The sequence below is a fragment of the Lepidothrix coronata genome, unplaced genomic scaffold, assembly GCF_001604755.1.
Source record: "Lepidothrix coronata isolate B3197 unplaced genomic scaffold, Lepidothrix_coronata-1.0 Scaffold12, whole genome shotgun sequence".
NCBI lineage: Eukaryota > Metazoa > Chordata > Aves > Passeriformes > Pipridae > Lepidothrix > Lepidothrix coronata.
In genome coordinates, this window is record NW_016690192.1 from 1,463,143 (window position 1) to 1,481,414 (window position 18,272).

At 37.1% G+C, this 18,272-nt stretch overlaps 1 protein-coding gene across 4 annotated transcripts in view; it reads right to left on the reverse strand.

Annotated features, from left to right (window-relative positions):
* The window catches only part of LOC108492771 (BEN domain-containing protein 5-like), a 922,669-nt gene that overhangs the window by 870,858 nt on the left and 33,539 nt on the right, over positions 1–18,272 (reverse strand). For all 4 annotated transcript variants that reach the window (XM_017805436.1, XM_017805435.1, XM_017805434.1 and 1 more), the window contains exon 3: positions 6,849–6,973. In XM_017805436.1, the coding sequence (XP_017660925.1) occupies positions 6,849–6,973 (125 nt within the window). The remainder of the gene's footprint in view (positions 1–6,848; positions 6,974–18,272) is intronic.

The following is an 18,272-nucleotide window of genomic DNA, read 5'->3' on the forward strand; positions in this document are numbered from 1 at the left end:
GTTTCCAAAATGGTAAAATTATTTTTCTTCAAAACTGCAGTATGTTCAATCGATTTTTCTTTTTTTAAATGTTGAGATGCACATGCAATCTATTCTAAATGTCATCACTTTGTTTCTTATTTAATTATCATTTCATATGGCTCCCTCAGTAAGTAAATAATTACTTCAACTGCAGTCTAACCCTTTGCACTTTTGACTTACAAAAAAATTGCATCACTTTGCAGCACAGAGATCAGTGAAACTACTTTTAAAAAGTACAAAGGCTGCTTTGAAACAATCAGTTTTGGTTTATAATACACACTTCAGGTAATCCAAGCCCTTCTCTTAAAAAAAAAGTAATGGATCCATATTACCTCATGCTATGGTACCAAAATTTGCATCATGAACCTGGCTCCACCATTCTTCCTCCCATTTTTATCCAAGTGGAAGGGCATGTGCTCTACAAAGAAATTGTCTACTTTCCCTGTAGTAACACTGTTACTTAAAAGATCCTGTCCAAATGCACTCACCTCAGCCTCTGGTGCTTTCAAGGCAGACAGATACATATGTATGCACATATGTGTACATAAAATATACATATACACTCAATTATAGCTTTAAGGAGCTTGGCCAGTGCAGAATATGCAGTGCAACACTGGGGTGCACATCAAACTAAACAAAAACCAACCAAAAAGTTCAGACTTCTGCTGCTTCGAGATTCTGCAGGGAATCCCAAAGGATACAAACACATAACTCTTATTTTGCTCAACTCTTGTCATATTTGCTAGTAAACACCAGGGGACTTCCAGTGAAACCATTCTCTAATTCAGATTAAATTTATTTACCTGCCTAAGAAACTGATTTTTCCTGAGGAAAATGTTTCAGGAGAGCTTTGCTTCCTTTTTAATCTTTCTTAGGAAAAAAATCATAACTTCAACACTTCCTCAGTATATGCCTTTCTCCAAGGGAAAATAAACCATGACATGATATGATATGATAATGACTGACAAACCCAGCAGCCTTAGATGAATGTCAAAGTTTAAATCTCGAACAAATTCACCCACAAGAACTGAAATCCACTATTTGGTAGCTAAGAAAAAAGGAAAAACTTCACTCACATGTGAAACAAATAAAAATTTGATACTGCTCTAACTAAATCAATACTAAAACTACAGAAAGCAGTGAATTAAAATTTATAGCAGTGATGCTACTTACAGTTTCATCTTAAAGTCAAAATGGCAATGTGAGCTGGAAATATGGTTTACCAATACCCATTTAACGTCTTAAAATTAAATTATTTTCAAGAAAAGTATCAGAAGCAAGGAAACAAAATAAATTTATGCAACAAAACAAAACTGGCACATGGAAAAGATTGGGTTTTGTCTACCTGTGTAAAGGGTGAATAAAATACCAAAATAAAATACAGGAAAAGTTAGGAGCAACTTTCTAGCATGCTAAAAATTAACATAAGAAGGGTACATAAAGATGGGCAACAGCTTCCTAAACAGGCAAATTCAAATAATCTAGCCATTCTCCTTGCAAATTATTATAAAGAGCTATTTAGAGAGATTACAGGAGCTGACCAGAAGAGGTTTAATAAATTATTAAAAAATGAGTAACATATGCCTAATTTAGTAAGAATGTATCTGTAGTGTGTATGTGAAACACACTACAGAAAATACATGTTTAAGATTGGTTAGGAAACGTTGCACAAAAATGCTTTATTTATTCACTTCAAATTTACTCACTTCAAAATTTCAGAACTATACTCATTCATAAAAATATATGCACTTTTCCACATGCATTTTCCAAAGCCAAGTAAATGCAATGTAGCCTTTAACACACAGTAAAGAAAATATCTGCCTTCTAAAATGAGAAGCTGGAACAACTATAAGATGTTATCAAGCATCTTGATACCAGTAACTTAAATCCCCGAATGACAGTAGAGCAAAGAATGTCTGCTTAAGAAAAAGAAAGTAAAAAGGTAGCCTATTTCCAACTTCAGACTGCTTTTGATGGCATCTTCACTCCATCTAACTTCAGATGCAGCTTCTGAACAAATTAACTGCACTGACCAAGTTCTTGGGTCAGAAAAAAAGATTAAGCACCTCACATCAAGGTGAGGTACTTTTTTTGCTTTTCTTTTCCCCCCCTGCTTCTCCAAAATGTATCAGTTGGTATAATAAGAGACATTATCTTTCCCTGTATATATACCATTCATACCTTTAAACAATCACAGCTGTAACACCACAAAGAAGCAGTTGTCTGCTAAGGATCATTGAGTTGTTTTAGGACAGTAATAAGAGGCCTGAACATACTATAAAATCCATTGTCGATATTAATATTTCCTGAAAATCTAATCAACTAAAGACAACAGAGATCTTACAGCCTTTTCTATTTTACAAAACAGTGTAGGACAAAAAAAGAGAGAACTCTACAATGACAGCTCCACAAGTTCACAATAATATCCAGCTGTGACATTCTCTGTCTTACCTTGGCATCCCGTTTAAATTTCTGCAGAAATTTTTCCTTTTTCCTGATCCATATATATACATAACAGAAGATCCCCCAAAAAATCATGAGTCAAAATTCTAGTTTCAATCCAAATGCAACTGAAGTAACAGAGAGAATGCCTTTGAAGTAAATAACATTTGGTTCTTTGATTTTAACCTCAGTCTGGATTGATTTATTAACTGTAAGTAATGATCAAGTGGTATCTCCCAAATATCCATTCTTCTCCTCTCTCCTTCTTGGTATATTTTGTCAGTACCTTTGTGATGAAGAACTCCAAATGTGTTTATCAACACTTACAGAACAAAATTTGGCACTATTAGGAAACCCCTTCTGTTGGAAATTCTTTTTTTAATCTCAGTGAAAATACCATTTCTCAACATGATTCATCAGACAGCAGAGCTGTTCAGGGTACATACACACACAGAATATTTCATGAGGCCTAGATGTGCATTACTTATTGGTATAATATGGCTGTTGTTTGTGAAACTAAAATCCTCACAGATATTTTTAATCCTTTCATCAGTTTGTTCTATTTAACTCTTATCTCTTCTCAGACTGCTCAAAAGTATATTTTTCAGGACAGAGATCATCTTTTTCTGGCGTGGTTACAGTATCTGGAGCAGTGAGTGTCAACTACTTGAGAAGAATTTCTGGCTATGGCCCTCAAGAGCAATAATCATTCTTTTCACCTGTAAAATCCTCCAGTATCAGTATAGCAGCATGTTTTTATAATTTCTCACACATACACACATCTCTCTTTTTTTCACAAGAAGCTCAAATGAATCACTGTGGCTACTAATAGAATTAAAGACATTCCAGCTCAGAGGTAATCTCACCCCTGAAGCACGGCCTATTTAAAATACGCAATTTGGAGATGAAATTTTTTCATCCAATTTCCCGTTCCACGGAGAAGAAATTCAGCAAAATCATCGATGGTGTTGTAAGGGCCATGGCTGAAGTGAATAGGAAACAAACCCTGCCCAATACAGAGCATTATCCAGAAACAGGCAGCAGCCTGTGACACGTATATAATTAGAGAAATTGGAGGCTTTGCCCAAGAGACCATGTGTTCCACAGCAAATCCTATTTCCTTCACTCTCCCTTTGGATATGTGTAAATCATAAAAGAGTATGTTTTCCTTGCATATAACATAGCAGTTTCTTTTTTTTTTCCCAATATTGGTGTTGAATGAATGCACAGAACAAAGAACAAAACAATCTAGAGCTCAAACCTTTTCAGACCAACTGACTTGCAAGTCAGAAAATGTATAAGGAGACCAAAAGACCAGCTTTTACATCTCACAGGTATCTTATATGATGGTTCTTTTCCTCCATAAATACAAGTCATTAGATATTTCCTTTGAATTTTTTTTTAATTCCTTGCTAAAAAAAAAAAAAATTGATGACACAAAACGTCTGATGTAGAAGTCCAAGTCACAAGGAAGAAAAAATTAACTCACCAACTTCCAAGTAAAAAAAAATTCTATTGGTTCTACTCCAACGCAGGGAAGTGAACATCAAACAAACCAAGTTTATAAAAAAATTATAAAAATAATGCTGAAAATATTAGGGCTGTCACTGAAATGCTACAGAACTTAGCTCGATTACCTGCCCTTGTTGCTGAAGCACAGCAGTAACCTCAGACACACGTACCAGGAGCACGGAAGCAATCATTCTGAAAAAGACTTCTGGATGATAGGGAAAAACAAATTAGGCCTGAGTTTCCATAGTGATCCAGCAACAAAAGGCTGCTGCAATTTCCAGCTGTCTATACTGAGACAGTAACAGAGCAAAGGGACCACAGTCCCTTCTCTGAAAGTTGGGATTAGCGTACTCGGAATTGTCCATTACCTTTTAGTTCCGCACTATAAAGAAAATATTGAAGGAAACTGGAAGAGGTAGAATAATAATAAAAACAAGAAGTTCTGCAAGAAGCAAAATTACTCAATGCTATGGATTTGGATTTCATGGTTGGATTCTCTGGTATCTTAAAAATGCAAATTCCAATGAGTACTTTCTCCTATTCATCTCCTCTGTGGATTCTCTGATGTTTAATAAGAAATGATCTCATACTATAGCCTGGCTGCCAGTGGGAACACTAATGGCTCTCTTGCCCATCTGGCAGCCTGTTTTCCCAAAACTTACAGGAATTCCTGTCCAGTGGTGCTGAAACTGGCCAAGAGTTAAGAAGCTATTGAGGGAGAAAAGAGAGGAGAGAGATCAGCAGCCATACAAAAAGCCAGGCTAGCAAGCAGACAGTGTGATCATATAAGCTTTGTTTCCTTGGGAAACTAGGCTAATTACCAAAGGGCTTGAAAGATTCACTTATGATGAAAGTCCAAAGGCCCCAAAGCGGAAAAATACTTAAAAGGTAAAGTGGTCTATTGGATATAGGGCTGAAAGAACCAAACATGATAGCTAGGTTGAGACACAAATGATGAGGAATGTTATAATTTACAGAAATATAAATGTTAGCCAAGGATGATGAGGATTTATTTGTACCAAGAGGAGTTATTACTAAGCAGAATTGCAACTGGGAACTGTGGGATTAAATAAAGGAAAGCTTTAGGCTAAAAATCAAGCAACACTGTAAGTGAGAGGAGTCTATGAAGCAGTTTTGAGCCATAGGAAATGGAGGCTCCATGCCTTAAGAAAATTAAAACCGGAATGTAAAAAACCTTTTCTCTACAGAATGTTAGTGCATGGACAGTAAGATTGGCAGGAATGTCTAATAGGTCTTTGTTTTCATTTATCACTAGATTAATAACACAAAATACTGCACTAATAGATAATACATAAAACAAATAAAAGTAGCTGCTCTTTGTGAGTTCTCATCCAAACAGCTGAAACCAGACCTAGTATATATAACTGTATAAATGTGCCTTCCTCACACACTACCCATATGATAAATCAAAAATAAATACAATATTATCCAGGTAATGATTTACAGACAGTTACTAAAATATCTACTTTTACACATACTGTGACCGAAGTTACTCGTGTATTAGTGCAACATTTTTAAGCAATACTGAATAGCTTGAGTTTCCTTGTTACTGTTTTCTAGTAAAACATAAAATAAAATAATCAAAATGCAGAAAACATATTATGCAGTATGTTTGATGTAGCAACTTCTAACTTTCATTTAATATAGCTGAGCTGTAATGACTAATACTGCCCATGGCCTCTAGTACAAAGGCCTAAAAAGGGTTCCAGACTAGATTACGTCCATGCAGGTCTCATTTTAACGGAAATTGGAGAGATGGAAAAAAGATTATAGGAACACACATTATAAAAACAGACCTCACAAGTCAAACTTAATAGTGGAACCATTCTCTTTCATGTAGACAACCATGAAAACAAATATCCTGTAAGCCCTAGATATATATTGTATCTTTCTACCCGATCTCTTTGCCTCCTTGAGACAGATTCCCATTCATCTCATGACTATATAATTTGATCACAGTTGAGTAAGGCACAGCAGGGGAAAGGGTCTGTCTGATAAAGTATCAGGCTCCAGGAAGATAGATAAACAATTTCATGATTTCTAGTTGTAACAGGAATGGTACAGAGGTGGATATGAAGATATTAGTCTCGTAGGAATACAAATATCAACCTTCTGCAGTTTTTTTTCTCTTACTAAATATGTTTTGTTTCCATTAAGTAAAAATGACAGATTGATTCTGATAAACTAAAATAAAATGCAAGGTGCATGCAAAAAGTGGAATTAAATGTTTTCTGGTTTTTCAATGGGAAAGTCGGTATAAAACTTTTACAAGTTTGTAAGCGAGAAATTAGAGCAAGGAAGTTTCTTCCTCAGGGGGCATTTTTACAGCAAAGAAACATTGTTTAAAAGTAAAACAGTTGCCTATCAAATTGAGTTGACTCAGATTTAAACCTCCTCTTTCACAAGGGACACATTGGCAAGCAACTCCTCTGCTACAAGTCACTAGAGAAACGCCTGTTTGCAAAGCTACCTCATTGTTCTACATGTATTAAATGAAGGCTGGAGTGACAATGTTTGAACAGCAATGATGGACTTCTTTTCCACATATTAACACACATATTTGGTTGGAATATAAAACCACAAATATATAGCAGCCATTATTAGTACAAGTTCTGGTAGCTGGCAAACATTACAATGCCTTTGCAATTACCTGCTGTTTTGGATAGCTGAGAAGCATGGTCATACCCAGTCATGCTGACACCTGCTTTTATTCATAAAAATTCAAGGAACAAAGACATTTTACAGCAGTTTTTAGTTACAGACCCTAGATGTTATCTTTTTTGTTTAAGAAAATATATTCTGGAGCAAGCAGTTTTTAAAGCTATCATACCATCTAATTTAGTAGCACTTACCTGTGATTCTTTCACATTTTCAACAGTGAAGTTGAACCAGACTCGAAAGCGTGGGTTACAGGTATCTGGTCTGATGAACAGGTCATACTCAAACTCTGTGACATGGTCCACCCGTCCAAGGTTCCCTACCAGGAACATTTGAAAAAGAATGCATTTTAATGAATCAACTCCCCGGGAACCACACTGAGAAAAGTTTTAAAAATTTCTACCTCTGTTGGTTAAAATATACAAGTATAATAAGCCTTACAACAGTTCATAACTACTTTTAAAAGGCCTAATCATAGTCAAAAAATAAAACATGTATCAAAAAGAAGACAACATGCATTTTTATTATTCAATCCAATTGACCTTTTGCCTCCTCTTATCTGAGTATTCCAATTATGTGCCTTAACATCCTTTTAATTGTTTCTTTTTTCCATTTTTCTGCTGATGTCTCTGCACATCTTTTAGCCCCCACCTGTATGGATTTCTTTCTTTCCAATTGCTGCTCATGTTCAAGCCCCTCCAAGACTAAAAAGTCCCCACATTTCCCCCTGGCTCCTCTGGCTGGTGCTCTGAGCATCCCTTTCCCCCCACAGATGAGCTAGCATTCCTCTCCTTTTTGATTCAAAAACTATCTCAATACTTTTCCTGAACTAACACCTCTTTCCAAAGAAATAAAGAGATTTTGCCTCAGCTTGTTCCTAGTGAATTTCATGGAATAATATTTTTAAATGTAGTCAGAGAGACATTGTCCCCTATGGCATTATCCAGCAGGCAACCACCCTGGCTATAGAAATAAAGTTCAGCACTGGGAAAACCCACTAAGTGCTTTTAAATTGCTAAAATGGCATTTTTCCTTTGAAGTGTGCCAAGATTTTTAGAGACAGGGTTTAGACTGTCCAATTCATTTATACACTACAAAAATAAGACTTTACATTTTCCTGATTCAATCCAAAACTCACCTCACCACGTCTTGTACGACAGGGCCATACTCTACCTCACATGCTAAATTACATTTATTTAAAAAATATTAAAAATAGCACTGAAACATGGGTTACAAATATATTTTTGGGGTTAGATATATATTTTTGGGTTGGAAATATATTGTCGCATTCAAATATGTATTTATAAAGCTATTTGAGCTAAACAATTCCCTTCTCAGCAAGTCCCATGGCAGTCAATAGGACTGTTCTCTGCTAACACACTGCTCAGTACCAGCACAAGCAGCAAAATTTGGCTGATCTGCTGTTCTGGGCTGGAAAAGAAGCAGGGAAAAACTCTCTTCATCAATATATTTCCAGGATTTCTTCCTTATCCTAAATTGTTTCTAGCTCTACTAATGGAACATTTTTAATCTTCCCTATTTTTAATGTTATCCTCTACTTTCCTACCCACATCCCTCTTTTCAGAAGAAAATTCTCTCCACTGCTTCCCTCTGCAGAGACCCACTCCACGCTCACAATCTGTTCCTGAGCGCTCGCCTCAAGGAGACACTTGGCATTGGAAATATTTGAAAAAACAGCTCTATTGTACAGCCAGAATTCCTCTGCCAAATACCAATAATGTCACCTGCCATCCCGGGTGTCGGCAGAGGGGCTGCAGGCTGAGCTCCCTGAGCCCATTCCAGCCTGTTCCCGATGGTCCCAGCCGGCTCCACAACGGTTGCACTCCACAGCACAGCCCGGCCCCTCAGCCAAGGTGGAGGCACCTTGTGAAAATGTGTTTTAAAAAAGGGCAAAACCCACACAGAAGGGTGAGGGAGGCTGAGGAGAACAGGGGCTTGAGGAGGAGGAGGAGGAGGAGTGGGGTGCTCTGGGCGCCAGGGCAGAGACTCTCCTGTGTCCTGTGGGGAGAGGCTGGGGCAGGTGGATGTCTCCTGAAGGAGCAGCGGCCCACAGAGGAGCCCGGCTGGAGCTGGTGCTCCTGCCAGGCCCTGCGGGCTGTGGGAAGGGAGGGCCCAGGCTGGAGCAGGGGAGCTGCGTGAGGAGGGAGCGGCGGCACAGCACCGACCGCAGCCCCCGTCCCCTCGCTCTGCTCCTTGTGAGTGGGGTGAAGTTGATCCTGGGAAACAGGGGAGGATGGGGAGGAAGGCATTGTTCTAGTTTTATTTTGTTTCTTACTATCCAAACCTGTTTTAACGGGCAACAAATTAGTTTCCCCCAGTGGAGCCTGTTTTGCCTGTGAAGGCCGTTGGTGAGGGATCTCCCTGTCTGTATTCGACCCAAGAACTTTTGCACCTTATTTTTCTCACCCCTGTCCTGTTGAGAAGTGTGGATGAGAGTGCTGGATCGGCATCAAGTAGCTGGCCAAGGCCAACCCACCATATCTCCTGGCTTTAGGTGAAGTCCTTGACACAACTAAGTGCACTTTCTGCCACAGGGGTCAAACCTATCACTTACTGACAACAAAAGAACTCGAATCCTAACATAAACTACAATTTCCTACAGATTATTATCCAAAGTAAATAAGAATAGCAAAACCAAGCTATTGCATTATAATACCTTTAAATAAAGGACTTTGTTTTTCTGTATTTTTCATTAAATGTCACGCATAAATGACACAGTTGGGATAATAATATTCTTTGGATATTTTAAGTGGTCCAAGCTGTTAATCCAAAAAGGTTGGATTCCAGTTGCCTCACAGGTCACAGTTTAAGCTCTCTCTGGACAAAGCTTGGTGTGTGGATGCCCAGAGTTACTGCAGCTGTGCATCCTGTTGGATCCTCCAAGGTTAGCAGCAGGCTGGCTGGACACAGACTGTGGACCAGGTCCATGTATACTATGTATACATGACTCCCAGTGATCCCAGCAATTCCAGATACAGATTAAGTTATCTGCAGCACAGACCAGAGGTGCAAATTTTGATTGAATTACTTGCAAAGAAGGACACAGAAGCAATTAAATTCATATTTTAAGTTCAAAGACCATTAAAACCTTGTACTGCAAGGCAGAGGAAACTAAAAGATTATTAAGTGAACAATTAAAACAGAGCAAAAGGAGACCTTGATTTTGACCTATTGCACATTTCAGTTTCTTTTTCAACACCAAACTGATCTGAATTGTACGGGAGACAGACGACCCACTCAGAAGTAGTTTATGGAATCCACAGGATCCATAAACTAGCAGAGGAGAATTGTGACAATGTCAGTGAAATCACTGATGGTGAAGTGCTGGTGTGTTGGAACCACTGCCATCCAGTCTGCTCTGGAAGACCTAACTACCCATCTCAAATCCAGCAGTGTCTCTGACAGTTTAATCATTGTGTGCTCAATTCTCCAGGAGTCCCAGCACTGTTTTCTCTCTTGATTTGAATACTCCCTTCCCTCCTAAATCAGTATTTTTTGCTTTTGCGAGTCGCATCTCACTTTATTACTTTTGCCCACAGAACTGTCCCTTCCCAGGCTCCCTCAGAGCACACATCAGCTGCCATTGTCACCTGCAGCCATTTGCAGTTCAGTGCCATTGGAACATTTCATTAGCACACTATTTCTTCTCTGTCTTCCAGATGCTAAAGAGGCTGGACTGAACACTAATGCCTTCGGTAACTAATTCAACAAGTTCCTCATGCTCAATAGACTATTGTTTGTAATATCACAGCCTTTGCTCACAATCTGTCAGCCTAATTTCAACCCACGTAGCAATGTCATTAAACAAGACGGCAGTTTTGGTACAAAGAAGCCTAGAACTGTAGGAACAAAACACCTCCTCGCTTTAAGAGATGCTTTGTAGAAAACTGATAATGCCACTGAAAAACATTTTTCGGTGTCCAAGAGAGGATATAAACTTCTCAATGTTAATCTCACAAACGAACTGACCAGTTTTATGTACTGGCTTCACACTGCTGTAGTCATGGGAAATACATTTATTCTAATGAATGAGAATTATATTCCAGTACCTCAGGTAACACAGTGAGGAGCATTAGAAACCATGAAACGGGAATTAAAACATTGATTACAGCATTCCATTTAGACATTAAACCACTATAATACTTTAACATTGAAAATAAACATTTTTTTTCTTAAGTGCAAAGCACTTCTAACCTGATTTTTTTAAATATCTCTATAAGGTTCCTTAAAACTTCCCTTTGTCACAGGAGTCTCTGTGTGATTATGCAATACACACTCTGCTTTGCAATACCTGTGGTAAACAGTTTCTGTGTTGAAATGCTGACAAACATAAGAGAGAACCAGATAGCACCAATTTTGAGTAATAGTTTTCAGTCTTGATACAACTACTGCAAGACCCTTTGCATGCAGTTTTTATTCTGTGTACATTTCTAGTCTGGTAGTTTGTGGTATCAGTAAGAGAGTCTGTCCACAACCACGTTGATTAAGCATGTTCTTTTAAAATCAAAATAAAATGTCTCACATTACTCAAACATCAGCTTTGCTTTACTTCACTGTGACTTCATGCCCATATGAACTCATCACCACTCCATTCAATAAACTCAGAAGTTATATATATGAGATTATACAGCATTTTTCAAAGCCTCGTCACTCCATAATTTTTGATTAGCATTATATTTGGGGGTTAACATTATAAAGCATAAGATATTAATAATGTTATTTAAGGTACATGTAAGATTAAAGAACTGACTGAGTAACTGACCTGAAAGGGAAAAAAGCCCAACAACATTATGAGCAGTAAAATCTGAACTGATTGGCATTCTAAACAATTCTTATTTACTTTTTTTTAACAGGTCGAATGCACATCTGGTTGTCAAATGGCTTTCTGACTATATCCTAAAAGTAAAACAAACAATCTATTAGGCGAGCCAGCACTTTACAAAACATTATGGATTTTCTCTCCTATGCACTCTGAAATTAGTTGCAGGGGCTTTTTCTATTATTATTTTACTTTACAGAAATACTGGCACAGATCTTTCTAAACTTATGGGAAGATGTGAACAAATCAAATTCCCAAATGTCTATAAACTGACTTTCACTTAGCCTTGGGGTTTGTTTTTAAGACACGCTCAATTTTCAGTCACAGTTCTGTTCAATACTCTCAGCATACTGAGAAAAGAGGAGACATACTTTCCTTTAATCATTCAAGCTGAAATTCTTAATTATATTTGCTTAAATTGCTTTACAGAGTAATGTTTAGTGCAATACTCTGAAAATGCGAATAGTGAAAGGGGTCAATAGCATGTTTCAAGTTTCTTTAAAAGTCAGAAAAAAGCCCAATGATACTCTTTTATTAATCATGCAACATACACTTAGTCCTCATAAAATATTAATGTATATTGCTTCCTACATCAATAAAAAGTGTACTTTACACAAAGAAAGAAAACCTGCTTAAGAAAATGCTAGCTAAACTTACCAAACATTCTAACAATTATCATAAAAATGCTAGAAAAGAAAATACAGATATGTTAAGCAATCCTAAAATCTTCTTAAAACCACACATTGCGCTTGCCTACAGAGAATTTTAAGATGAAAAATAGACCTTGAGGGTCTTAGACAAGCCTGAGGCAATATAAAGAAAAAGGTCAAACACTCTGCTAAAAAGGACCGTTATCTTCAGAACAACAACTTATCAGCCAGCTTGCAGCCCTGCTTATTTACAGTTATTGGTCCCAGAGGAAGTGCACTTCAGCGCAGGGCGCGATTACTTTGTAATGAGTTTGCCAGAAATGGTAAAGGAAACTAATTTGTAACAATGTGCTGTTCCCTGCACATGAACTTTCTCAGACACTTTTTTTTTTTTTTTTTTTTTGTCCAGCAATGAATAACTAACTTCAGCCTCCCTAATAAGCAGCGAAAACAGAAGTGCACTAAACCCGACTGAGTCCTGAGCAAAATGTGCTGAAATATCAGCGATTATCCCTCTCAGCTGTCCATTACAGTACTCATGATGACCACCAATTCCCCCGTGGTGGATACATAGAATGCAGGTTTCAGGGGGTGGATTTGCACATGAAAATTAACACCATTTGGAAGAAAATAGCCTGCACCTGTCACAGATTAGCAACAAAAGGTCAAATGCCTCCTTTTACACCTAGAGCACTTGCATATTGTATGCCTTGCTTATAGGAGACTAATTCTAGTTTCTTAATTCAGAAAAGTGAGCACCATGGTGAACTGAGGAGAAGAAAAAGAATTAAATCTTGGCTAAAAGCTATCAATAAATCTATTGATCAAGATACATATGAATGGAAGTAGCCGAGGCAATCTCTGTCTCTAAAAGAGGTAGTTTTTCAAAAGAGAATTACACAAAGTGCTCTTCTGTTTTTGTCAATATGCTGCCAGGTTTTGAAATGCTATTTTTCATCCACACAATAAAAATCTTGACAAGTAAGCAATAGAAAATCACTAATACACTTGCAGCTGCATTTCAATCTATACAAATTCTTTAAACAAAAACAACCAAAGAACAGATTGGAATATACATCATTTTCACCAGTTGAACCTGGGATGAAGTCCAAGATAGCCAAACAGTATTAATCTATATTTCATGCAACTCAGTATTTCACAAAATAAGGTGAAATGTAGAATAGGGAATACCCACAATGGAATTCATCCTTATGGATCATAAAACACACTGAGATGATAATGCAAAGAAATTTTATCAATATGTTCTAAATGGAAGAGGAATCATAGGGACTCAGATCTGTAAAAACTTCTATTGAGTAAAAGATTAGATATCTTCTGGAAGGAGTGCATCTAGGAATATCAGCTGTAAATTCCCACTTGCTTTATGGTCTTTGTCTGAGCAAAGAATTTATAAAAAATAGTTTGTTGAGAAGTCCTGAATGACTTCTAAAGAGCATTTGATTTCTAAATAGGAAAAAAAAAATCTAATGAAATAGTGATGATCTCTGAAACCTATGACAGTTTTTGCATCATCTGCTGGACTCTTGCCCAGAACAGATGTCAGACCCAGATTCCTGAAACCTCAAAGCACATGATTTGAAAAAAAAATACAATATCATAAAAACCACATATAGAACATCTGTAAATTATGGTCTAAATTATTAAAATTGCACATATCAAGCTCTGCAATACAAAATCATACCTACACCGCCACAGTTACATCGACATTTTGCCAAAAAAACCTCAGTACTCTTCAGCAATATAGTATTCTTTTAAAAACCTGATGTTTTAACTGAAACAGTTAAAACCATAGCAATGGTCATGACTGTGCTTTTGGTCAAATCCAGATTACCTTTGAAAAACGGTCGAGACTATCAAATAGGCAAAGCATTTCAAAAGTACACAGCAAGACTTCATTTGTAGTCTCTCTCCTATCTTCCCTCCTCAATTAAGCGAGATGAAATTGTTATTTCCTTTATGTTTTAAGTTTTTATCAGTTGTGACATCCAAAGGACAGTAAATCGGTAGTTTTTGTGAAAAAGACTGTACTGGAACAATGACCATCTTGGCTCTCAGAAGCAGCTGGTAAAAGGCCAGGTCCCATCTCTGGAAAGAGTAGGCTGAGATGTACACATTAATGTACAACTTTTAGAGGCCAAGCAATTCTGACTGAGCTTTTATTGTAAGTAGACAACGTGATAAAATCTAATTGTGAATGACAGCACAGGAAAATTCTACCTTTATACTTTCCTCTTTGATCTCTGAATATAGCATTAAAATAAGTTGTATTTATTTTTTGGGTATCTAAGAGTTATGGGTCTCCACTTGTTTGTTTGTCTCTTTTAGTGTAACAATACTCATTTTAATGGTGTTGCTCCCAATGCATAACAACGAGAGGTAGATCTGATTTTCCACACCTTTTCAGGATCACAGTCCAAGTTCCACTCTTTCCAATATTTTTCCTCACAGGTGATATAAGTAAAGCAAATTGGACCCATTTCCTCAGGGCATCCTGCCCATAGGATCTGGAAACACAGTCACTGCTTCTCAGTGGTCCCAAACAAGTGTAATGAATAAATCTTTAATTCTTTCGTATTGAGTTTAACTGCAGAAATATTAATGATGTGTGGCCTAGACTGAAACACCCACAGGAGTTTTATAAATTAAAACTTTTATCTGAATTACAGTAGGAGGCAGAATTATCTTCCACATGGAAAATTAAGGGAATTGGAAACCTGTAAGAAAGAAGGACTGGTTGAAAAGGAGAGGGTCAGAAACCATCTTACATCTACTAGCTGAATATAAAGAAAGGGTGGGTGGGGCAGGAAATGCTGTGATTTATTTTACTAAAAATAGTTACAAAAAGATTTTCTTATTTCAGTAGTCTGGACAGTGCTGCCAATGGACAGTTTTAGGATGAGTTCTTCCTTTCAGAAAAAAATGCTTTTCTTGGTCACAGATGTTTGAATGATGTCTGGGCAAGGGGGAATACAGGGATTAAAATTTATTAAGCAGTAGTTTTGAGGCTCCTCCTGCAATGAGGATACTACTACAGATTTCACAATATAAATAATTGTAAAGCTCTAGTATGTGTTAATCCCAAAGGCCACCTACTTACATCACTTGCAACTTTCTTTGAAAGATAATCCAGAAGAGTAAACAAGGCCATTTGGAAAGACAACACAAGCAACCAGAACTGGAATATTTTCTGTCTTCTTATGTTTCTTAAGTAGAGCAGTCTTAATGGTGATCCCAGTTTACAGCACAATGGAAAACAGCAACAAGTAATCCTGAAGATTTTGTGATCACAATTGCTCGAAAACCACCATGAGCAAAATAGCACAAAAGACAAGCAACAGATATCCCAAATACTACAAATATCATTGTATATACTGTATATGTATATATATATATATATTGCAGGCCTACATATGTATTAAGAAATTATACAATAAAATCTTGCTGAAAGAATTCGATAGTTTTGATCAAATGAGATTGATATTTAATCACTTGCAGCCAAGGAGCCTAATTTCAAAATTGCCCTTATCGATAAATACTGATGCTTTCAGTTAAAGGACCTAAAAACCCCGGTGCTGCAAAGAATAAAATGTCAATGTTCACTGTGTGGGGAAATTGCAAAGGACAGATAAAATGGAGTCAGTCTCTTGACTCCTTCTCCTGCATCTGTGAGATTCTTATAAATTACAAAAAAATCAGCAGAGCCCAAGACTGCAGGACAAATTCTCCTAAAAGTCACAAAATCATGTAAATACACAAACTGGCAGTGATAAAGTAGCAATGCATCAGCTTAGAGAGGAGTGTCAAGAGTGCTTAAAAATCAGAGGCCTGCGCCCTAAGATGGCCATTGCACACCCACTACACCAAATCCACCAAATCCCCAGAAAAACAGATTTCTCTGCTCCCTCTTTATCAATTCCCCAAAGGCCTCCAATGACAGATGGGCAGTTATTTATCCACAGCAGTGAACCTTTGTTAAAGGAAAATCAGAATACAAAGAGGTTTTGCATTAGTGTCACGAAACTCAGCTTTCTTTAACAAAGCGTGTGCTCCCAAAATGGGTCTCTCACGGCTGTGCATGTATCACATCTTTCAAAGCAGAGCTCTTAAAGGAAAAGCATTTGGGGAAATTTCTGTTTGGAAGTCACTTAGCATATAATGGGTGCTATCCTAAATAAATAATTAATAAGTTAATAAATAAATTATAACAACGTCTGCAGCCTTAACCACGGAAGCAACCACCGAGGCAGATCAGGGAATACGAACTGCTGCACCACAGTGGGATGTACCATTACTGGTGTGTGGCAGACAGAAACATCTCTCTAAATACTCACTTTGTTAGGGCCCAATGCTCAATGTCCAGCACCGAAATCTGTTGTTATCTTCAGCCTCTAAGGTAAAACATTCTCATATTTACCTGCCGCTGAGACATCACAGGCGTGCAAAAAAACATATGATAAATGGTGAAAAGTGTTAAAAGCTGTATATTCGTTATCCTTCAGTACATTACAGCACTCCCACTTATGTAATGCTTCCTACTCAATATATTCATCATTTTGCAAAGACCCTGAGAATTCCTGTAACGCAAAAAGCGAAAAAAGTTCTTTCATCCTACAAGAGAGGATATTCCTGTTGAGGTATTGCTGCACAGTAATGCTGTAATTCTGCATTTGGCCTATTTGGTGCCTGAGATGGAATCACCATTTTTCCAGGGGAATCCTTCCGCAGTATAACTCCAGACTGACACTTGAGTGAAAAGGAATAGATGGAAACCTCTATCAGCTGGGAGATCTATAGTTAAATTATATTCCCAAGGGCCTCTAAAAAGTCACCAGAGCTCTAAACAAATTTGAAGGTTTTTTATTAAAAAGAAAGAGTATAAATGGAAAGGCTCCAGGTATTGCCTTATAAAAGAATCTTCCTCTTCGAAATAGATCCTGAATTAGAATCTACTTTAACTAAGAAATTACTGGCTTTATATCCATAACTGTCTTTATTTTATACCAAAAAAATCCTTGAAAAAAGGTACTGTAAGGATAGACTTCCAGTACAAATACTGAATCTGATAATATCTGCCCTATATACAGCTTTTACAGAAGAAACAGTCTTATTTGAGTTTATTATAAAACTGAATTTGATTCTCTATGCCATTATCAATCCAGTCACAAAATCAGTTTGGGTGCTAAAAATGTTACTCTCATTCAGTACATTAATCCCATTATTTCATTGCCTAAAAGGGATATCTTACCATATAATCTCCATGATAAAATTTACAGCGACTTTCCTGGAGTCTAGGTACATTTTTAGCCATTTCATCAGATTAGACTGATACACAACTTCCCTGCTCATCTCCTCCTCCTCCTCTGCAGCTCCTCATCTGACACTCTTTTGTAGAACAAGGTGATTTCTGTACTTTTCTCTTTATTATACAGCATTTTGATCCTTCTGCAGGTAATGGAACTTGTTGCTGTATTTTCACTTATACAATTTTCTGACTCCTGTGCCTTGGTATTTTCCTCTCCTCCAGACACCAGCCAGTTCTGGAAGCCCTCCTGGACTTCCAGCCTTAACAATAATTCTGAAATGTCAGTACTGTTCATACCCTAACTTTACTCCATTGTACTATACACAATTATGCAGAAACAAGGAACTACACTATGCTGGTTTGTTTTTATAACACTGACAGAGTTTATAGCAGGCCTTCCTAACTGTACCCACGTGGATGGAACCGAAAACTGCTTACCCTCATTCATCTTTGTTTAGTTAAAGCTTAAATTAGACCTTAAAAAACTATCTCATTGATGTTATTTTTTCAATCAGAAGTGATAATTTAAATATTGACATTTTAGATGGCACCAACATGTTTTTGACTCCTGCTATGGTTACAATATTTTTTTATATCTGAATGTCTGTCTTAGTTTTGTTGGGTTGTTTTTTTTTCATTTTACCAAATCCAGAAGCGTTTCCTTTTATTTCAAAGTATTTCTATGTTTGTAGTAAATTAAACATTAATCTTTCTCTGCAAATGTCAAGTGATATTTAAATGTTTTTCTGGCAGATAAATGATTATTAATATTAATGCAATAAAATCACAGCTCTTTGTCCTTTCT